At 71.1% G+C, this 21,081-nt stretch overlaps 3 protein-coding genes across 5 annotated transcripts; 1 reads left to right on the top strand and 2 right to left on the bottom strand.

The window, feature by feature from the left end:
* Positions 1 to 44: 44 nt before the first annotated feature.
* On the bottom strand, positions 45 to 2,656 carry MED29 (mediator complex subunit 29). The gene is made up of 4 exons (XM_075134546.1): positions 2,394 to 2,656; positions 1,560 to 1,618; positions 910 to 994; positions 45 to 654 (listed from the first exon to the last, which is right to left on the bottom strand). The coding sequence occupies exons 1-4, from the start codon at positions 2,637 to 2,639 to the stop codon at positions 427 to 429; spliced, it is 618 nt and encodes a 205-aa protein (XP_074990647.1). The 5' UTR covers positions 2,640 to 2,656; the 3' UTR covers positions 45 to 426.
* Positions 2,657 to 2,680: 24 nt separating this feature from the next.
* PAF1 (PAF1 component of Paf1/RNA polymerase II complex) lies at positions 2,681 to 7,558 on the top strand. 2 transcript variants are annotated; one of them, XM_075134480.1, is made up of 14 exons: positions 2,681 to 2,827; positions 3,423 to 3,452; positions 3,555 to 3,647; positions 4,056 to 4,177; positions 4,445 to 4,511; positions 4,622 to 4,723; positions 4,820 to 4,925; positions 5,037 to 5,105; positions 5,356 to 5,459; positions 5,547 to 5,663; positions 6,029 to 6,157; positions 6,545 to 6,650; positions 6,763 to 6,850; positions 6,975 to 7,558. In XM_075134480.1, the coding sequence occupies exons 1-14, from the start codon at positions 2,778 to 2,780 to the stop codon at positions 7,394 to 7,396; spliced, it is 1,605 nt and encodes a 534-aa protein (XP_074990581.1). In that variant the 5' UTR covers positions 2,681 to 2,777; the 3' UTR covers positions 7,397 to 7,558. The 2 variants fall into 2 exon arrangements, with proteins under 2 accessions (XP_074990581.1, XP_074990580.1); XM_075134479.1 differs by lacking the exon at positions 3,423 to 3,452 and having other exon boundaries at positions 2,682 to 2,827.
* On the bottom strand, positions 7,474 to 16,237 carry SAMD4B (sterile alpha motif domain containing 4B). 2 transcript variants are annotated; one of them, XM_075134469.1, is made up of 13 exons: positions 16,168 to 16,237; positions 15,111 to 15,514; positions 13,610 to 14,062; positions 12,664 to 12,915; positions 12,461 to 12,570; positions 12,284 to 12,370; positions 10,985 to 11,225; positions 10,830 to 10,915; positions 10,623 to 10,741; positions 9,992 to 10,187; positions 8,804 to 8,921; positions 8,468 to 8,551; positions 7,474 to 8,161 (listed from the first exon to the last, which is right to left on the bottom strand). In XM_075134469.1, exons 2-13 carry the CDS (start codon positions 15,304 to 15,306, stop codon positions 8,133 to 8,135), a joined length of 1,971 nt encoding a protein of 656 aa, XP_074990570.1. In that variant the 5' UTR covers positions 15,307 to 15,514; positions 16,168 to 16,237; the 3' UTR covers positions 7,474 to 8,132. The 2 variants fall into 2 exon arrangements, with proteins under 2 accessions (XP_074990570.1, XP_074990571.1); XM_075134470.1 differs by lacking the exon at positions 8,804 to 8,921.
* Positions 16,238 to 21,081: the final 4,844 nt, after the last annotated feature.

Genomic DNA, 21,081 nt, shown 5'->3' with positions numbered 1-21,081 from the left:
GGGCAGGATCCCCCCCCGGGGGCACAGAGGAGCCGGTATCAGAGAAAAACACTTTATTTACCAAAAACCAGGTGTTTTTCCCCCCAAAACCGGGGGGGTCCAGCATTCCGCACCCCCCCCAGCACCAGGACCCCCCAACCCCCCTATATCCACCCTCAGACCCCCATGGGAGGTCTGGGGGGTCCATCACCCCCGTGGGCCCCCCCAAACCCCCCTATATCCACCCTCAGACCCCCATGGGAGGTCTGGGGGGTCCATCACCCCCGTGGGCCCCCCCAAACCCCCCTATATCCACCCTCAGACCCCCATGGGAGGTCTGGGGGGTCCATCACCCCCGTGGGCCCCCCCAAACTCCCCTATATCCACCCTCAGACCCCCATGGGAGGTCTGGGGGGGTCCGTCACCCCCACGGGGCCCCCCAAAGCCTCAGGGCCCCCCCGGGGGGGGCAGCTTGCCGGTGATCTTGTTGGCCCCCTCCAGCAGGGCGTTGTGGATGTCCTTGGCGCCGGCGATCTGGGCCTTGATGAGGGGCAGGTACTGGGTGTAGGGGAGGGTCTCGCCCGCCCCCCCCTCGCCTTTGGGGGCCGCCGGCACCAGGGCGGGGGCGTGCTTGGCGCTGTCGAAGCTCTGCGAGAGGCACTCGTGGGCCAGGCGCTGGGGGGGGACACGGGTGGGGGGTCACTTGGGGGGGCGGGCAAGCAGAGGGGACGAGATTAGGGGGGTCACGATGGCGCTGGGGGGTGATGGCGCTGAGGGGGTGGGGGTTTTGGGGGCACCGCTGTCAGCGGGGGGGTGGGGAGCACAGGGGGGGTCACAATGGTGCTGGGGGGTGATGGTGCTGAGGGGGTGGGGGTTTTGGGGGGCACCGCTGTCAGCGGGGGGGTGGGGAGCACGGGGGGGGTCACTCACGAGGCAGAGCTCCAGCTGGTCGCAGAGGGCGTAAAACTCCTCCAGGCTCTTGTCGAAGCGCTGCAGGGCCCCGTCGGCGCTTTTCCTGCGGGGGGGCTGCCGTCACCGGCACCGCCACCCCCCGGGGGGGCACGGCGGGGGGACTGGGGAACACTGGGAAGGGGCTGGGGGGGCTGTAGAGGGGAATGGGAGGCAGTAGGGGAGGATTGGAGGGTGCTGGGATGGAGTTGGGGGGCACGGGGGGGTACTGGGATGGGGCTGGGGAGCACTGGGATGGCATTGGGGGGTACTGGGATGGGGCTGGGAGCACTGGAAAAGCATTGAGGGGTACTGGGAGATACTGGGATGGGGCTGGGGGACACTGGGGAGTACTGGCATGGGGCTGCGGGATACTAAGGGGCACTGGGATGGGGCTGGGAGGGACTGGGGGGTACAGGGATGGGGCTGGGGGGCACTGGGATGGCATTGGGGGGTACTGGGGGGGTACTGGGATGGGGCTGGGGGATACTAGGGGGCACTGGGATGGGGCTGGGGGCACCGGGATGGCATTGGGAGATACTGGGGAGTACTGGGACGGGGCTAGGGGGTACTGGGATGGCATTGGGGGATACTGGGGGGTACTGGGATGGGGCCAGGGGACGGTCACTCACTGCCCGTTGTCGATGCTGGAGTTCTGCACCAGGTTCTGCGCCGCCACTTTCATCAGGGTCTGGGCGGGGGGGGGAAGGGGGTCAGGGGGGACACGGCCACCGCGGGGCGGGGGACACGCAGCCCCCCCAGCTCCCACCACGGCCCCACACGTGTCACCCGGCACTGGTGACTCATTTACTTGGGGGACACTGGGGAACAGGGCACCGGGACACCCCTGGGACACGAACCCCCTCCCCACACCCATCACTGGGGCAGGGACCCCCTCCGGACCCCCATTACAACCACAGGGACCCCCGGGACCCCCCAAACAAGGACATGGGGACAGGGACCCCCCCTGGACCCCCATTATTAGCACAGGGACCCCCGGGACCCCCCAAACAAGGACATGGGGACAGGGACCCCCCCGGACCCCCCAAACAAGGACACGGGGACAGGGACCGCCCCCGGACCCCCATTACCAGCACAGGGACCCCCCCAAGCCGCCAGTGCCGGCCCCGCCCCTTCCCAGCACCACGCCCCTCGGGCAGCAGACCCCGCCCCCTCGCGGCGGCAGGTGGTGACAGGCCACGCCCTCTCCCGGCGGCAAGCCCCGCCCTATGCTGGGGGGAGAACGCCCACCGTGACAGGCCCCTCCTTCCCCTCTGCGACACGCTCCGCCCACCGCGGGCGGCAGGCCCCGCCCTATACTGACGGGAGAACGCCCACGGCAGCAAGCCCCGCCTCCTCTCAGCGGCAGGCCCCGCCCCATGCCGGCGGGAGAACGCACACGGCAGCAGGCCCCGCCTCCCCGCGGCGGCAGGCCCCGCCTCCCCGCGGCGGCAGGCCCCGCCCACCTGCAGGCTCTCCTTCAGCTGGGGGATGAGGAGGCGGAACCGCTGCACCGGGTCGAAGTCTTGCGCCTGCGCAGCCGCCACCTGCGCCGGCAGCGGCGGCCCCGGCGGCTGCCCCGGCCCCGGAGCCTGCCCCGGCCCCGGCCCCGGCCCGGGAGCGGCGGGTAGAGGCGGCGGCGGCGCGGGGGCGGCGGGCGGCCCCGGCCCCGGGCCTGGTCCCGGCGGCGGCGGCTGCGGGGGCGCCGCCATCTTCCCGGCGCGCGCCCGGCTTCCGCTCCCGGCCGGCCCCGCGCGCCGGGAAGTGACGTCAGGCCGGGGGGGTCCTGGCGCCGCCCGGAAGTAGCTGCCCCCCGCGGTGCCCGCGCAGGGCCCGGCCCCGGCCCCGCCATGGCTCCCACCATCCAGACGCAGGCGCAGCGGGAGGAGCCGGGCCACAGGTACGGCGGCGTCACGGGCCTGACGTCACGGCGGGCGCCGTGGCGTCACGGGGTGGGGGCGGACCCGCGGGTCGTGGGGGAGCCGGACCGACTGGTCCTCCTCGTGATGTCACACGCGCCGGGTGTCCTCCTGACGTCATAGCGCACGTGGGGGGCTTGGGAGTCCCTGACGTCATAGCGCACGTGGGGGGGTTTGGGGGTCCCAGACACCCGGGTCCTCTCGTGACGTCATAGCACACACGGGGGGGTCGGAAGTCCCGGCGTCCCCTTGTGATGTCATAACACACATGGGGGGTTCAGGGTGCCAGGGTCCCTGTGTGATGTCATAGCGCGCACAGTGGGTTGGCGGTCCCCGTGTGATGTCATAGCGCACATGGGGGGTCGGGGGTCCCGGAATCGCTTCGTGATGTCATAGCACACACGGGGGGTCCCGCGGTCCCCTCATGATGTCATAGCGCATATGGGGGCCGGGGGTCCCGGGGTCCCCGCGTGATGTCATAGCGCATATGGGGGCTGGGGGTCCCGGGGTCCCCGCGTGATGTCATAGCGCACACGGGGGGCCGGGGGTCCCCCCGCTCCCCTCCCCTGCCCACAGGCCCAGCTCCCACCGGACACTGCCCGAGAGGTGAGTGGGGGATGGGCCCCAGGGGTCCCTCTCGGGGGGGGTGGGCCCCTGTGGGGGTCCCCCCGAGTTTTGGGGTCCCCCCTGACGCCCCCGGCCCCCCAGGTCGGGCGTGGTCTGCCGGGTCAAGTACTGCAACAGCCTCCCCGACATCCCCTTCGACCCCAAGTTCATCACCTACCCCTTCGACCAGAACCGGTACAGGGGGCCGGGGGTTTGGGGGGGCCCCCGGGGGTGACCCCTCCCAGCCCCCCCCCCCCGTGCCCCACCTCGGGCCGTAAGGGGGGGGCTTGGGGGCGGTTTGGGGGGTTCCCCTGCAGCGGAAGGGGGGGGCGGGGGGGGTTGGGGGCTCACGGGGTCCCCTCTGGCTCCTGCAGCACAAAGGGGGGGGGTAGGGGGGGTTTTGGGGGGGTCTGGGGTGGTTTGGGGGTTCATTCGGGGCTGGAGTGTTTTGGGGGGTGTTTTAGGAGGGGGGGTTGGGGTTTTTGGTGGGTGCTTTGGGGGGGGTTAGGGTGTTTTGGGGGAGGTTTGGGGTGTTTGGTGTTTCTGGGGGGCGTTTTGGGGTGCCTGGGGGCCGTTTTGGGGTGCCTGGACGTGCCCCCCCAGGTTCGTGCAGTACAAGGCGACGTCGCTGGAGAAGCAGCACAAGCACGACCTGCTGACGGAGCCCGACCTGGGCGTCACCATCGACCTCATCAACCCCGACACCTACCGCATCGACCCCAGCGGTGGGGGGCCGGGGGGACCCCAGTTTGGGGGGGGGGACCCCCAGATTAGGGGGCGGACCCCAGATTAGGGGGGGTACACGTGGGGAGGGGGCGGCGCATCCACCCCAGGGCTGAGGGATGACCCGGGAGCTCCCCGAAGGGCTGAGCTGCCAGTAGGGGGTGGGGGGGGATTGGGGAGACCCCAACACGGGGGGTGGACCCCAAAATTGGGGGGAGACCCCAAAACTGGGGAGGGGGAGGCCAAATTTCTCCTTCCCCCCCCCGCAGTGCTCCTGGACCCGGCGGATGAGAAGCTGCTGGAGGAGGAGATCCAGGCGCCCACCAGCTCCAAGAGGTAACGGCATCCCCTAGAAGGGGGGGGCACCCCCAAACCGGGGTCGGGGGGGGACACACGGCACCCCCAAACCCCTGGGGGCCCCCCCACATCACGCTGCCCCCCCCCAGGTCGCAGCAACACGCCAAGGTGGTGCCGTGGATGCGCAAGACCGAGTACATCTCCACCGAGTTCAACCGCTACGGCGTCTCCAACGAGAAACCCGAGGTCAAGTGAGTCTGGGGGGGTCCCGGGGGGTCCCAGGGGGACCCCCTGCCCCCCCCCTCACCCGCCCACCCGTGTCTGTGTCCCCCCACCCACCCACTCAGGATCGGCGTCTCGGTGAAGCAGCAGTTCACGGAGGAAGAGATCTACAAAGATCGCGACAGCCAGATCGCCGCCATCGAGAAAACCTTCGAGGACGCCCAGAAAGCGGTGAGGGGGGGGGGTTTTGGGGGCCCCCCCGGGATGTTTGGGGGCCCCTCCAGGATTTTGGGGCCCCCCTGGGATTTTGGGGGCCCTGACGCCCTCCCGTCCCCCCCCCAGATCACGCAGCACTACAGCAAACCCCGCGTCACCCCTGTCGAAGTCATGCCTGTCTTCCCCGACTTCAAGGTAAAGGGGACCCTGGGGACCCCCCCGGGGGGGGGACAGCACCCCAAATCCCCCCCCACCCCCGTGACACTGTCCTACAGGGGAAACTGAGGCACGGACCCCCCCCTCGCCAGGGGAATCTGGGGGTTAGCGGGCAGTTTTGGGAGCAGAACGGTGGTTTCAAGGGCTGGGCCCCCCCATTTTTGCCCCCCCCCATTTTTGCCCCCCACACCCCCTTTTTGCCCCCCGCCCCCCCGTTTTGCCCCCCCAGATGTGGATCAACCCCTGCGCCCAAGTCATCTTCGACTCGGACCCGGCGCCCAAGGACACGAGCGGCCCAGCCGCGCTGGAGATGATGTCCCAGGCCATGATCAGGTGCTGGGGGGCAAGGGGGGGACACCCCCACATTTTGGGGGGGTCTCTGCTCCCCCCGCCCCCCCTTTAACCCCCTCCTGCCCGCAGGGGGATGATGGACGAGGAGGGGAACCAGTTCGTGGCTTATTTCTTGCCGGTGGAGGAGACGCTGCGCAAGCGGAAGCGGGACCAGGAGGAGGAGATGGATTACGCCCCCGAGGACGTGTACGGGGGGGCCCATGGAGCTGGGGGGGGGCTTATGGAGCTGGGGGGTCTTATGGAGCTGGGGGGGGTCTTATGGAGCTGAGGGGGGTCTTATATAGCCCGGGGGGGGCTTATAGAGCTGGGGGGGTCTTATGGATCTGGGAGGTTCTTATAGAGCTGGGGGGGTCTTATATAGCTGGGGGGGTCTCATATAGCTTATGGGGGGTCTTACGGAGCTGGGGGTCCCACACAGCTCGAGGGAGCCCACGGGGAGCAGGGTGGGGGGGTCCCACGGCTTCGTGGAGGACAAACCGGCCCGTTAGGTTTTGGGGGGCTGCTTTGGCAGGTGGGGGGGGCTCCTCCCAGCCCCCCCGTGCCCCCCCCAGGTACGACTACAAGATCGCCCGGGAGTACAACTGGAACGTGAAGAACAAGGCCAGCAAGGGCTACGAGGAGAATTACTTCTTCATCTTCCGCGAGGGCGACGGCGTCTACTACAACGAGCTGGAGACCAGGTGGGCCGGGGGGGCACTGGGGGGCACTGGGAGCCCCCCCCCCCCAGTAACGGGGGCACTGGGGGGGGATTTCCCCTCCCCCGGGGGCTCGGTGGGGGTCCCTGTGCAGACTGGAGGGGGGGAACTGGTGGTGTGGGGAGGGTCCTGGGTGATCCCTGGGGGTGCTTGAGCCGCCCCCCCCCCCGCCGCCTACCAGGACACTGGGGGGGTCCTCGGGGGGAGATTTGGGGGGGGGCAGATTTCAGGGTTGGGGGCGGCGTGTCAGGAGGAGTCTGGGGGGAGTCCCAGGGGTGGGCTGTGGAGTTTGGGAGGGGTCTAGGGGGGTCCCAGGGGTCGGGGGGGGGTCTGGGGGGTCCCAGGGGTGCCTGACCCCCCCTCGCCCCCCAGGGTGCGGCTGAGCAAGCGGCGGGCGCGGGCGGGGGTGCAGTCGGGCACCAACGCGGTGCTGGTGGTGAAGCACCGCGACATGAACGAGAAGGAGCTGGAGGCCCAGGTACAGCCCGGGGGGGGGGTCCCGGTGTTGGGGACCCCCCACCCCCTTCCCCCGCCCCCCCGGGGTGCGGCGGGGACCCAGGCTGACCCCCCCCCGCGCTGTCCCCCCCCAGGAAGCGCGGCGGGCGCAGCTGGAGAACCACGAGCCGGAGGAGGAGGAAGAGGAGGAGATGGAGGCTGAGAAGGAGGCAGCGGGATCAGGTACGGGGGGGGGCTCCCCAGGTTTGGGGGGGTCCCCTGGGTTTGGGGGAGGTCCCCTGTACCCCCTTGGTGGGGGCAGAGTGCTGGGGGCCCCCAACCCCCCCCCATCTCTTCCCCCCTCCAGACGAAGAGCGGGAGAAGGGCAGCGAGAGCGAGGGGGGGGCGAGCGGCGAGGAGGAGGAGGCCGAAGGCTCGGGGAGCAGCAGCGAGCGGGGGGGCTCGGCCCGCAGCGAGGAGGAGGATGAGGCCGAAGATGAAGAGGAAGGCAGGGGAGGCCGGCGGGGGGGCAGCGACGCCGCCCGGGCCGCCCGCGACCAGGAGGAGATCTTCGGCAGCGACAACGATGAGGAAGAGGAGGAGGAAGAGGAGGAGGAAGAGGAAGAGTCGGAGGGGGGGGGCAGCGAGGGGGGGCCTCCCCGCAGCCCCCGCCTCAGCCCCAGCGAGGCCTCGGAGGAGGAAGAGGAGGAGGAAGAGGAGGAGGAGGAGGAGGAGGAGGAAGAAGAGGAGGAGAGCCCCAGCGACGCCTCCGACTCCTCCAGCGACTGACGGGGGGGGGGATTCTCTGGCGGCTCGTAGCGAGGCTGCGCCCGGACCCCGGTTTGGGGCAAAAACCAGGCTTTGGGGGTTTTTCTCTCTTTAATAACGTAGTCATGGTTACCAGCCATAGTCATAACAAAAGTTATTCATAATAAAATGTATCTAAAATAACGTTTCTATCTCGGGGGGCCGCGGCGCTACGTGTACAAAGGGGGGGCTGTACCGAGGGGGGCGGGGGCCCCCGCCCCGGGGGGGCCTCAGCGTGTACCTCAAGTTCGGGGGGTGCCGCCCGCCCCCCCCGGGGGGGAGGGGAGGGGAGACAGGGTGACACGCCCCCCCCCGGGGGCCAAACCCAAAATAATATTAATAATAATAATATAATAATAAAGAGGGGGGAAAAAAAAAAAGAAACAAAAAAACCCAACAAAAAACCCAGGATTTGGGGATTATTAAAAATGGTGAAAACGCAACAAACCCCCCTCCCCCCCCCCGAAAAAAAAAAAAAAAGAGGGGCCGGGAGAGCCCCGCCCCCGCGCGCGGCCCCTGTAGTGTCAGCGCGGCCCCCCCGGCCCCGCGCCCCTCCCCCCCGGCCTGGGGAGGGGGGGCGGGGGGGGTAACCCCCCTGCTTCTTTTGGGGTCCCCCCCGGGGGGGCACTGAGGGTGACTGGTCATGGAGGGGGTGCCCCCCCGGGGGAGGGGGGGGTTAAGGGTGTGACCCCCCGATTTGGGGAGGGGGGCGGCGCCGTCAGATGGTGGAGGTCTTGTCTGTGCCGTCTGGGGGGCGGGCGGGGGTGGGTGTCAGGGGGCGGCGGGGGGGGGGCACGTGTCCCCTCACCCCCCCGTGTCCCTTCATGTCCCCCCCAGTGCCCCCCCCAATTCCTCAGTGCCTTTGTGCCCCCCCGTACCCCTGCATTTCCCCCCCGTGCCCCCTCCCCGTGTCCTCCCTGTGTCCCCGTGCCCCCCATTCCCGTGTCCTCCCCGTGCCCCCCCCGCGCCCCCGTGCCCCCCCCCGTGTCCCCGTGCCCCCCCCGCGCCCCCGCACCCCCCCCGTGTCCCCGCGCCCCCCCGCGCCCCCCTCACCGCCCAGCGCGTGCTCCGTCATGCTCAGGCACAGCGACTCCAGCGTGGGGTTGATCTCCAGGTCAGTGCCGGGGAGGGGACACTCTGGGGGGGACACGCAGGGGTGAGGGGGGGGCCCAGGCACCCCGACCCCCCCCTCCCCAGCCCCCTGACCCCCCCAACCCTCCTGGGGGGGTCCAGGCATCCAGACACACCCCCCTCCCCCCGCCCCCCAAAAAACCTCCTGGGGGGTCCAGGCATCCTGCCCCCCCCAAGCATAGACCGAAACATCTCCCCCACCCCCTCCCCCAGCGTGGCCCCCCACTTTTGGGGCCCCCCCGGACCCCCCAGACCTACCCTGGGGGAAGGCGAGCAGGGCCTGGGGCGAGGTGTGGACGGGCAGCGAGTGGGTGCGCTGCACCGCGCTGCGGCTCCCCGGGGAGCCCCCGGCCCCCCCGCTGCCGAACCACAGGCTCTGGGGGGGACACGGTGGTTATTCGGGGGGGGGGGGGTGGACCCCAGCACAGGAGGTGCCCCCCAAAAAAAGATCCCCCGATCTGGGGCACCCATTCGCCCCCATGGGGATCCTGGGGTGAAGGAGCCCCCCCACAAACAACGCACCCCGAGTTCACCCACCCCCCCTGCACCCCAACAGCCAGCACCCCCCAAATCCCCAGGGACCCCGGCATGACCCCCCAACACCTAAGACCCCCCCCAAACGCCCAGGGACCCCGGCACCCACCCCACCCAACCCCCAGGACCCCCCAAAACACCCAGGCACCCCGGCATCTGCCGCCCCCCCAAGCCCCAGGACCCCCCCCAAATGCCCAGGCACCCCAGCATCCGCCCCCCAACCCCCAGGACCCCCCCCAAACGCCCAGGCACCCCGGCATCCGCCCCCCCAAGCCCCAAGACACCCCCCAAACGCCCAGGGACCCCAGCATGACCCCCCCAAACCCCAGGACCCCCCCAAATGCCCAGGGACCCCGGCACCCATCGCCCCAACCCCCAGGACCCCCCCAAACGCCCAGGCACCCCGGCACCCGCCCCCCCCAACCCCCAGGACCCCCCTCAAACGCCCAGGGACCCCGGCATCCGCCCTCCCCAAGCCCCAGGACCCCCCCCAAACGCCCAGGGACCCCGACATCCGCCCCCCCCAAGCCCCAGGACCCCCCCCAAATGCCCAGGGACCCCGACATCCGCCCCCCCCAAGCCCCAGGACACCCCCCAAACGCCCAGGGACCCCGACATCCGCCCCCCCCAACCCCCAGGACACCCCCCAAACGCCCAGGCACCCCGGCACCCGCCCCCCCCAATCCCCAGGACCCCCCCAAACGCCCAGGGACCCTGGCACCCACCCTCCCCAAGCCCCAGGATACCCCCCAAACGCCCAGGCACCCCGACATCTGCCCCCGCACCCCAGATCCTCAAGGACCCCAGTACAGGACCCCCCCCAAACCCCACAGGACCCCAGCATGCCCCCCCCACCCCAAGACCCCCTCCCCAAACCCCCCCAAAGGACCCCTCTCCCGTCCCGTGACCCACCTGGCGTCCCTGGGGGCCGAGGGGGGGGCCGCCGAGGGGGGGCCGGGGGGCAGGGGCCCCCCCTGCAGGCCCCAGCAGCCCCAGGCGGGCGGGGGGCAGCGCGCGGGGGGGCAACGCGAAGGGGCGCTGCCCCCGCCGCCCCCCCGCCCCCCCCACAGAGCCAGCTATGGGGAGCGAGTTGGAGCCGAAGGCCCAGCTGGGGGGGAGACAGGGGAGGGGGGGTCAGGGGGACACCGGCCCCCCCAGACCCCCAAAAGCCCCAGCCCCCCCCCCTGGGATCACCCCGAGCCCCCCTCGGGGGAGAACGAGGCACCCCAACCCTTGGGGGGTGGGAAATGGGGCACCCAGGAGACAAACTGGGACACGGGGGGTGTCCGGGGGCTGAGACCCCCTCAGACCCCCCCAAAATGGGGAGGGGGGGGAATTGGGCATTGGGGGGTGCAGGGGGGGGAATAAGTCACCTGGGGGGGCCAAGGAGAGCCCCAAGGGGATAAACGCAGCACCCGGGGGGTCCCAAACCCCCCAAGGGGGGCAAATTGGGGGACAGGGAGGGGGTCCCATGGGGAAACGGGTGCATGAGGTGACGGGGGGGGGTCCCAGCCCCCCCAGCCCCCCCCAAACGCCCACCTACCCCTTGGGGGGCCGATAGCCCGGGCCGTCGAGCGGCACCTTCTTGGGGAAGGCGCGGAGCAGCTTCAGGACCTGCTGCTTCCAGGAGAGGAGCCTCTTCTTCTGCGTCTCCGTGAACGCCTGGGGGGACACGGGGGGGACACGGGGGGTGTCAGGGGGGGCGCACGGCCCCGCGGCCCCCCCAAGCCCCCCCCAGGCCCTGCCCTACCTCGTGGCTCAGGCACTTCTCGAGGAGCTGGAGGTAACTGGTGATGTTCTCCTCGTCCGGCCGCGACACCAGCAGCTGGGTGCACACTGCGGGGGGGTCAGGGAGGAAGCCCCCCCCAGCCCCCCGGGACCCCCCCCAGGGAAGCGGGGTCTCACCTTTGCCCATGACGCGGGTGAACTGCCCCGGGATGTCCCCGTCGGGGACAGGGGCGGCGGGGGCTTCGGCGTCGGCGGCCGGGTGGGGGGTGAAGGCGTCGGCGGCCCCCGGGGGGGCCCCCTCGGGGGTGCCGTTTGGGGGGGGGGCGGCCGGGGGGGGCCGGAAGGCCTTGATGGGGGTCACCATGATCTGCTGGAGCTCCTGCAGCGCCGTCCAGAGGTTGCCCCCCTCCAGGATGTCCTGCGGGGAGCGGGGACGCGTAGGACGGGGCGGGGGGACACGAGCGGGGGGACATGGGGACCTCGGGGGTGTCAGGGACCCCCCCCCAGCCTTAGGGACACGGGGGGGTGGATCAGGGGCACCCTGTGCCACCCCTGGGGACACAGGGACATGGGGGACACCCTGGGGACACAAGGACACCGGGGGGGACCAGGGACACCCTGTGCCACCCCTGGGGACACAGGGACGTGGGGGGACCAGGGACACCCTGTGCCACCCCTGGGGACACAGGGACATGGGGGGACCAGGGACACCCTGTGCCACCCCCGGGGACACAGGGACGTGGGGGGACCAGGGACACCCTGTGCCACCCCTGGGGACACAGGGACGTGGGGGGACCAGGGACACCCTGTGCCACCCCCGGGGACACAGGGACGTGGGGGGACCAGGGACACCCTGTGCCACCCCCGGGGACACAGGGACGTGGGGGGACCAGGGACACCCTGTGACGCCCCTGGGGACACAGGGACACGGTGGGGGGACCAGGGACACCCTGTGACGCCCCTGGGGACACAGGGACACGGTGGGGGGACCAGGGACACCCTGTGCCACCCCCGGGGACACAGGGACGTGGGGGGACCAGGGACACCCTGTGCCACCCCCGGGGACACAGGGACACGGTGGGGGGACCAGGGACACCCTGTGCCACCCCTGGGGACACAGGGACGTGGGGGGACCAGGGACACCCTGTGCCACCCCTGGGGACACAGGGACGTGGGGGGACCAGGGACACCCTGTGCCACCTCCGGGGACACAGGGACATGGGGGACACCCTGGGGACACAAGGACACCGGGGGGGACCAGGGACACCCTGTGCCACCCCTGGGGACACAGGGACGTGGGGGGACCAGGGACACCCTGTGCCACCCCTGGGGACACAGGGACGTGGGGGACACCCTGTGCCACCCCTGGGAGCACGAGGGGAGGAGGGACAGCCCGTGCCAGCCCTTGGGATGCAGAAGGGGACCAGGGCCACCCCCTGCCACCCCTGGGGACGCGAGGGCCACCCGGTGCCGCACCTTCTCCAGCGCCCTGAGGACGCTCTGCCGCTCCCGCAGCTTCTGGATGCTGAGGGCGATCTTGTGCCGCGCGCCCTTGGTGACGTTCTGCGGGGACAGGGAGGGACAGCAGGGGTGGTGAGGGGGGCGTCCCCTCACCCGGGGGTGGCGGGGACACGGGGGGACGCCCCGTCCCACCTGTGACTCGAGGTGATGCTCCGTCAGGGTCATCATCTCCTCGTACGTCATTTGGGAGAAAAGCGCCGCGTACTTGTGCAGCCGCAGGCTCTTCAGCCAGGAGGGGACATCTGGGGGGGCCGGGGGGTGACACAGGGGTGGCCGTGAGGGGACAGGCCCCCCCCCCGCCCCCCCCCGCCCCCCACGGGTGCCCCGTCCCCCACCTTTCATGCCGCTGCCGTCCTCCTGGAAGGTGTTGCGGCCGCCGGCCGGCTCCTCGGTCTGCTCGCTGCCCGAGGAGGCCACGCTGCTCTGGGGCGAGAGGGGCGCGTGGTCCCCGAAGGGGGGGCGGGGGGGCACGGGGACAGCGGGCTCCTCGCCCCCCCCCGGCCACTCGCCCCCCCCTCCCTGGGGGCTGCCGGGCACCAGCGAGAGGGAGCGCTTCAGCGGGCTGGGGTGCAGCTGGCAGGGCAGCGCTGCGGAGGGGGTCAGGGTGGGCCCGGGCGCCCGGGTCCCCTCTGCCGGACCCCCCAGCCCCCGAGGCCGCCGGGGCCCCCCCGGTCCCTCCTCGGCCCTTAACGTCCCCCCCGGTCCCTCCTCGGCCCTTAACGTCCCCCCCCGGGTCCCTCCTCGGCCCTTAACGTCCCCCCCCGGTCCCTCCTCGGCCCTTAACGTCCCCCCCCGGTCCCTCCTAGGCCCTTAACATCCCCCCCGGTCCCTCCTCGGCCCTTAACGTCCCCCCCCGGTCCCTCCTCGGCCCTTAACGTCCCCCCCCGGGTCCCTCCTCGGCCCTTAACGTCCCCCCCCGGTCCCTCCTCGGCCCTTAACGTCCCCCCCCGGTCCCTCCTCGGCCCTTAACGTCCCCCCCCGGTCCCTCCTCGGCCCTTAACGTCCCCCCCGGGTCCCTCCTCGGCCCTTAACGTCCCCGCCCCGGTCCCTCCTCGGCCCTTAACGTCCCCCTCCCGGTCCCTCCTCGGCCCTTAACGTCCCCCCCCAGGTCCCTCCTCGGCCCTTAACGTCCCCCCCCAGGCCCCTTCCCAACCCCCTTGTCCCCTCCGGCCCCCTCCCCAGCCCCCCCTCAGCCCCAGGTGTCCCCCCCAGCCCCCTTCCCAACCCCCTTGTCCCCTCCGGCCCCCTCAGCCCCGGGTGTCCCCCCCCGGCCCCGCTCACCCGCTCCCCCCAGGCCGTTGCCGCTGGCGGGGGGGTGGAAGGGCGGGTGCCCGTTCTCCCGGGGGGCCGTCTCGGGCCAGGCCGGGCCCAGCTCGGGGGCCGCGTGCTCGGGCCACTCGTGGGGAGGCGGCGGCCGTCGAGGGGCGTCGGGACGGGGGGGCCGTGTCGGGGGACCGCCGCCGCCGGCCAAACGTTCCTCCAAGTGACCCAACCAGAGAGCCAAGGCGCTGCGGTCGTCCAGGGTGGTGGCGGGGTGGATGAGGGCGTAGGAGAGGAGCTGCCGGCTCTCCTCCACGCAGCGGTTGCTCTCGATGGCGTACGCCAAGATCTTCTGCAGCCGCTTCATGTACTCGGCCTTGGCGGCGGCGTTCCCCGGCTGCAGGAGCGGGAGGTGGGCCAGGAGCAGGGCCACCGCCGCCTCCGCCGGCTCCTGCGGCCACTGGCTGATGGCGGCTGGGGGGGGGAGGCAGGAAAAGGGGTGAGGGGGGTGGCGGCGTCACCGGGGCGGGGGGACGGCGCCGAGGAGGGGGCGAGGCTGCGTCCCGCGTGGAATCACCTCGTCGGGATGTTGGGGGGCGATGGAGCTAAACCACCCCCCCCACCCCAGGCTGGAAACTCTCCGGGGGGCAAACACAGGGGGCTAAAATTGGGGACAAACCCCCCCGATTTTCCCCAAGGAAGACGGGAGCCCCGTGAGCCCCCCCGGTTGTCCAGCGAGACACCCCCTCCCCTCCCCAGGAGGTGCCCAGGGACAAAGGGGGAGCCCCGGGGTGAGGCAGGGAGCCCTGCCAGGCGCCCAGGCAGCTTTTGGGGTCCCTGTAAAGCTCCTATGGGGCACCCAGGACCATGTGGGGAGCCCCTGGGGGGGCGGGAGGATGTATGGAGCTCTGCGGAGCCCCACAGGGTCCCCAAGGAGCCCACTTCTCCACCCAGGGGTGCCCAGGGAGCCCCATGGGTCCCTACAGAGCCCATCCGACCACCCAGGGATACCTGGGGTGCCCACTCATCCACCCAGGGAGCCTCCCCCATCCACCCAGGGAGTCCCTGGGGTCCCTACAGAGCCCACCTACCCACCCAGGGAGCCCACCCATCCATCTGGGGAGCCCCTGCGGTCCCCACAGAGCCTGCCTGTCCACCCTGGGAGCCCCGAGGGTCCCCACAGAGCCCCCGCACCCGCCCAGAGAGCCCCACGGGTCCCGACAGAGCTCATCTACCCACGCAGGGAGACCCCCGTCCATCCAGGGAGTCCCTGGGGTCCCCACAGAGCCCCCCCACCCACCCAGGGAGACTCACAGGTCCCTACAGAGCCCCCCTGCCCACCCAGGGAGCCCACCCATTTACCCGGGGAGCTCCTGGTATCCCCACAGAGCCCCCCCACCCACCCAGGGAGTCCCTGAGGTCCCCACAGAGCCTGCCTGTCCACCCTGGGTGCCCTGAGGGTCACCACAGAGCCCCCCCGCCCACTCAGGCAGCCCCGGGGAGCCCCCCCGCCGTGCCTCACCGGCGCTGTTGGCCTCGGCCTCGAGGAGGTGGATGTCGGCGCAGTCGGCCAGCGAGTGCTCGAGGCAGAGCTGGAGGAAGCGGGCCTGGGTGCGGGTGACGCGCTTCAGCAGCGAGAGCAGGGCCACCGTCTGCTCGCACTCGTTCCAGCCCTTGAACCACCCCGCCACGATCCCCACCTGATCCCGGAACATCATGGCGGTACCGGGGGGCTCACGGCGGGGAGGGGGAGACGCGGGGCCGGCCGTGCCCCCCCCCTCACATGGCGGCGATGCGGCGGCCGCGCTGGGGGCCCCCGCGGGGCCTGGTTGAAGAGTCGGTGCCCCCCCGGGCCAGGGCGGGCATGGGGGGGGCGTGAGGCCCGGGCCCCCCGGCTGCGTTCCCGTGGGAGAGCCCCAGAGATCCCTGCGGAGAGAGAGGAGTCAGGACCGGGGACCCTCCGTGGGGACCCCCCACGGGGACAGGGACCCCCGCGAGGGACCAGGGATGCCCCCACGGGGACAGGCACCCCCCTCCCGGCGGGGATGGGGACACCCCCCCGTGCCACCGGGAGCACCTCAGGGTGCCAGCTCCGGACCGCCGGGACCCCCGGGGGTGCTCACCGCCCCGGCCCCGCTCCCGGGACGCGGAGAAGGGACCCCCCCGCCCCGCCCAGCCCGGGGCCCCCCCCCGAATCGCCCCGCCCGGTGTCCGGCAGCACCCGACGCCCTGGAAGAGGGGCCCGGGGAAGCGGCGGGGGAGCGGCCGAGGGGGCTCTGCGGGGCCGCGGAACGGGGAGGGCCCGGGCGCGGGAGGGGCCCGGCGGGCAGAGCCGGGAGCGGGGGCGCTCCCAGCGCCGCCGGGGAGGACGACGGGGCCGAGGCGGGGGGGCCGGGCCCGGGGCTCGGTACCGGTACGCGGGGGGGGGCGGTCAGTCAGGGCCCGGCCGCGGAGGCCGCGCCGGGGGCGGCCCAAGGCCGGCGGGCGCGGGAGGGGCCGGGCCGCGGGGCTGGGACCGGGGCTGGGGCCGAGGCGGGGCCCGGGGGCTGCGGCCGGGCCCGGGGCCGCCCCTCACTCACCGCCGCCGCCGCCGCCGCCGCACTCGGAGGCGCCGTCGCCGCCGCGCAACGTCAGCGCGCACGGCACGCACGGTGCGTCACCGCGCCACTGCGCATGCGCCCACCGCCGCGCCCCGCCCCTTCCGCCACCCGCAAGGCCGCAACCAATGGGAGGGCAGCGGGGTGGGACGGCCGCTTCCGGCGGCTGGCCGTCCGCCTCTCGCGGCCCCGCCCCGGCTCGCCATTGGACCACGGCGCTGCCAATGGGAACACGAGGGCGGCCCTCGCGGCGTCGCGTGGGGCGGGGAGGAGGCAAGCGCCGCAGCGCGGCCCCTCCCCTTTGCGCCCGCCACGCCCCTCCTGCCACGTCCCTCCCGAGACCACGCCCCGCCTCAGCCCACGCCCCTCTCTGGGTCTAGAACACGCCCCCTCCTTGGGCCACGCCCCCTCGGCTTCCCTCTGCCCCCTCCCGCACCCGGGCCCCTATCCGGGGGCGGGGCTTGAGGGGGCGGGGCTTGAGGAGGCGTGGGCTTCCGGGTGGGGCTGTGGGCGGGGCCTGTGTGGGCGGGGCTGTGGAGCCGTGTCTCGTGGGCTCTGGCCACGGGGCACATGACCCCTGTCCCCAGTGTCCCCCGGTGACCCCAGCGTGTCCCCAGCCCACATCCCCCAGTGACCCCAGTGTCCCCAGTGTCCCCCAGCATCTTCCAGTGTCCCCAGCCCACATCCCCCAGTGACCCCAGTGTCCCCAGTGTCCCCCAGCATCTTCCAGTGTCCCCAGCCCACATCCCCCAGTGACCCCAGTGTCCCCAGTGTCCCCAGGCCGCGTCCCCCAGTATCCCCAGCACCCCATCTCCTCCGGCCCGTCCCCGCTGTCCCCAAGGGCTCCGGCCACGCGGCCCCCGTGGCCCCGGCGCGCCCCTGGCCTGTGCGCTCCGGTGGGGGGGGGACGGGGAGAGGGGGATGGGGAGCTGGAGGGAGGGGGGGGACAGACGGGGGGAGGGAAGGACAGACGGACAGAACGGAGGGAAGGACAGACGGACGGGATGGACGGAGGGAAGGATGGACACACAGACGGGGGGAGGGAAGGACAGATGGACAGAACGGAGGGAAGGACAGACGGACAGGATGGACGGAGGGAAGGATGGACACACAGACAGGATGGAGGGAAGAACAGACGGACAGAACGGAGGGAAGGACAGACGGACGGGATGGACGGAGGGAAGGATGGACAGACAGACAGGATGGAGGGAAGAACAGACGGACAGACGGACAGACGGGACGGAGGGAAGAACAGACGGACAGACGGGATGGACGGAGGGAAGGATGGACAGACAGACAGGATGGAGGGAAGAACAGACGGACAGACGGACAGACGGGACAGAGGGAAGAACAGACAGACAGACAGGAGAGAGGGAAGGAGGGATGGAGGGAAGGAAGGAGGGAGGGAAGGACAGACAGACGGAGGGATGGACGGAGGGAAGGACAGACACGCGGACACAGACACACAGACAGACGGACAGACGGGATGGAGGGAGGGACAGATGGACAGACAGACAGACGGGACGGAGGGAAGGACAGACAGACAGACGAGATGGACGGAGGGAAGGACAGACGGACCCATGGGATGGAGGGAAGGACAGACAGACAGACAGACAGACACACGGACACACGGACACACAGACGGACAGACACACGGACACACAGACGGACAGACACACAGACGGATAGACGGGATGGACGGAGGGACGGACAGACGGACAGACACACGGACAGACGGACAGACGGGACGGAGGGACGGACAGACGGACAGGCAGACAGGGGAGGGAGGGCCGGGGGCCGGAGCAGGACAGACGGACGGGGACAGGGACCGACGGACAGACGGTCCCGCCCCTCCGTGGGTCCGTCCGTGGGTCCGTCCGTGGGTCCGTGGGCCCGCCCCCCGGCCCCGCCCCGCCCCGCCCCGCCCCGCCCCGGCGGCTCTGCGGCTCCGAGCGGCGGCGGCGGCCTGTGCCGGCGGGACCGGGGCTGCACCGGCACCGCCACCCGCCCCGGGGCCGCCCCGCCGCCATCAGCCCGGGCCGGCGCCCCGGGACCCTCGCATCCCGGTACCCCCCCGCATCCCGGTTCTTCCCCCCCCGCCATCCCGGTACCCCCCCCCCGCATCCCGGTACCCCCGCCCCGGCATCCCGGTACTCCTCCCGGCATCCCGGTTCCCCCCACCCCCGGCCTCCCGGTACCCCCCCCGCATCCCGGTTCTTCCCGCCCCCCGCATTCCGGTTCCCCCCCCAGCATCCCGGTTCTTCCCCCCCCCCGGCATCCCGGTTCCCCCCCCCGGCATCCCGGTTCTTCCCCCCCCCGGCATCCCGGTTCTTCCCCCCCCGCATCCCGGTACCCCCACCCCGGTACCGGCATCCCCCCATCCCATCGCCCCTCCCCAACCGCGCTACAACCGGGCCCGGTGCCCACCCCCCGTCTCCCCCACCTCCCCGGTGCCCCCCCCTCCCCGCCCATGGCCCCCCGGTGGGGCGAGGCCTGACCGGGCCCGGCGCCCCCCCCCCACGGGCCGGTGCCGTGCTCGGAGCCGCGATGGGAGCGTCCGTGGGCTGAGCCCCGCCAGGTACCGGGGGGCTTCACCGGGGAGGGTCGGGGGGGGGCGAGGAGCGGGGAGGGGGCGGTTACCGGGGGTCGGGGGGGGCTCACCGGAGGCGGGGGGGTAGCGGTGGGGGCACCAGGGGCTGGGGGAGGCACCGGGGGGTGGTCCCTGGGCTCTGCAGTCCGGTACTGGTCTGTACTGGGCCATGCTAGGCTGTGCAGTCCCATACTGGTCTGTACTGGGCCATACTGGGCTGTGCTGTCCCACAGTGGCCTGTACTGGGCCATACTGGGCTGTGCAGTCCCGCACTGGGCCATGCTGTCCCATACTGGTCTGTACTGAGCCATACTGGGCTGTACAGTCCCGTACTGGTCTGTACTGGGCCATACTGGGCTGTGCAGTCCTGTACTGGGCCGTGCTGTGCCGTACTGGTCTGTACTGGGCCATACTGGGCTGTGCAGTCCCATACTGGTCTGCACTGGGCCATACTGGGCCATGCAGTCCTGCACTGGTCTGTACTGGATCTGTACTGGGTTGTGCTGTTCTGCACTTGTCTGTACTGGGCCATTCTGGGCTGTGCAGACCCGTACTGGTCTGTGCTGGGCCATATTGGGCTGTGCAGTCCTGTACTGGTCTGTACTGGGCCATTCCGGGCTGTGCAGTCCCGCGCTGGATTGTACTGGGTCACGTTGGGCTGTACAGGATTGTGCTGGGCTCCACTGGGCCGTGTTGGTCTGTACTGGGCCATGCTGGGCTGTCCTGGGATGTGCTGGGCCATACTGGGATATGCTGGGTCTTACTGGTTTGTGCTGGACCATACTGGGCTGTGCTGGGCCTTACTGGCTGGTACTGGTCTGTCCTGAGCCATACCGGACTGTACTGCTCATATATACTGGAATGTACTGGGCTGTGCTGGGCCATACTGGGCTATGTCAGCCTGTACTGGCCCATACTGGCTTGTACTGGCTTATACTGGTTCATACTGGGCTGTGCTAGGCCATACTGATCCATACTGTCCCATATTGTGTTCTACTGGGCTGTCCTGGGCTGTACTGGCTTATACTGGGCTGTACGGGATTGTTCTGGACCATACTGGGCCATCCTCAGCCATACTGGGCTGTGCTGGCCCATACTGGTTGTACTGGTCCATGCTGGGCTGTGCAGCTTGTACTGGCTCCTAATGGGTTGTACTGGGCCATACTGGGCTGTGCTGGGCCTTATTAGACTGTAATGGGTCATACGGGGTATTACCAGGCGATACTGGGCTGGACTGGGCTGTCTTGGTCTGTGCTGGTCTGGACTGGGTTGTACTGGACTTTGCTGGGCTGTACTGAGCTGGACTGGACTGTACTGGGCCATACTTGGGTGTATGGAGCCATACTGGGCTCTACTGGGCTCTACTGGGCTGCACTGGGCCATACTGGGGTGTATGGAGCCATACTGGGCTGTTCTGGGCTATACTGGGGTGTATGGAGCCATACTGGGCTGTGCTGAGCCATACGGGGTAATACTGGGCTGTAATGGGCTGTGTGCAGCTGTGCTGGTCCGTACTGGTGGGTACTGGTCTGTACTGGTGGGTACTGGTCCATACTAGTGGGTACTGGTCCGTACTGGTGGGTACTGGTCCATACTGGTGGGTACTGGTCCGTACTGGCCCGTCCCCTGTCCCCACAGGCCCTGCGGCGACGCCCGGACAGGACCGACATGGAGCCCTGAGAGGAGGTAACGGGATCACGTGGGATCACACGGGATCACCGGGGATCACAGGGGATCTCAGGGATCACATGGGATCACCGGGGTCACACGGGATCACACGGGATCTCAGGGATCACAGGGGATCACTGGGGGCACACGGGGGCACAGGGGATCTCACGGGATCACACGGGATCTCAGGGATCACAGGGGATCACTGGGGGCACACGGGGGCACAGGGGATCTCACGGGATCACACGGGATCTCAGGGATCACAGGGGATCACCAGGGGCACACGGGGGCACAGGGGATCTCACGGGATCACACGGGATCTCAGGGATCACGGGGGATCACCGGGGGCACACGGGGGCACAGGGGATCTCACGGGGTCACACGGGATCACGGGGAGCACAGGGGATCACCGGGGCCGCTCGGGATCTCAGGGATCGCTCGGGATCTCACGGGACACACGGGATCACACGGGGTCCCACGGGATCTCATGGCACACGCGGGATCACACGGGATCTCATGGCTCCCAGGGGATCGGGTGGCTCCCCCCCGGCCCGCTCCCGCCCCCGGGCCCGATCCGGGCGCGCCCCGGCCGCGGGCTGACGCCGCCCCCCCGCAGGCGCCGCCGGGGCGGGCGGAGG

This window comes from Calonectris borealis, chromosome 32 (assembly GCF_964195595.1).
Source record: "Calonectris borealis chromosome 32, bCalBor7.hap1.2, whole genome shotgun sequence".
Classification (NCBI taxonomy): Eukaryota; Metazoa; Chordata; class Aves; order Procellariiformes; family Procellariidae; genus Calonectris; species Calonectris borealis.
The sequence above is the reverse complement of the archived record's forward strand: the minus strand, read 5'-3'. Positions and strand labels throughout refer to the sequence as shown.

What these genes read in the sequence shown, in the direction of transcription:
- MED29 (XM_075134546.1), bottom strand. Translation starts at nt 2,639, where the DNA reads ATGGCGGCGCCCCCGCAGCCGCCGCCGCCGGGACCAGGCCCGGGGCCG. An exon ending in AGCTGAAGGAGAGCCTGCAG is followed by an intron (nt 1,619 to 2,393) that starts GTGGGCGGGGCC and finishes CCCCCCGCCCAG; the next exon opens with ACCCTGATGAAAGTGGCGGC. An exon ending in ACCAGCTGGAGCTCTGCCTC is followed by an intron (nt 655 to 909) that starts GTGAGTGACCCC and finishes GTCCCCCCCCAG; the next exon opens with CGCCTGGCCCACGAGTGCCT.
- PAF1 (XM_075134480.1), top strand. Translation starts at nt 2,778, where the DNA reads ATGGCTCCCACCATCCAGACGCAGGCGCAGCGGGAGGAGCCGGGCCAC. An exon ending in AACGAGAAACCCGAGGTCAA is followed by an intron (nt 4,724 to 4,819) that starts GTGAGTCTGGGG and finishes CCACCCACTCAG; the next exon opens with GATCGGCGTCTCGGTGAAGC. An exon ending in AGAAGGAGCTGGAGGCCCAG is followed by an intron (nt 6,651 to 6,762) that starts GTACAGCCCGGG and finishes GTCCCCCCCCAG; the next exon opens with GAAGCGCGGCGGGCGCAGCT.
- SAMD4B (XM_075134469.1), bottom strand. Translation starts at nt 15,306, where the DNA reads ATGATGTTCCGGGATCAGGTGGGGATCGTGGCGGGGTGGTTCAAGGGC. An exon ending in AGCATCACCTCGAGTCACAG is followed by an intron (nt 12,371 to 12,460) that starts GTGGGACGGGGC and finishes CTGTCCCCGCAG; the next exon opens with AACGTCACCAAGGGCGCGCG. An exon ending in GGCTATCGGCCCCCCAAGGG is followed by an intron (nt 10,188 to 10,622) that starts GTAGGTGGGCGT and finishes TCTCCCCCCCAG; the next exon opens with CTGGGCCTTCGGCTCCAACT.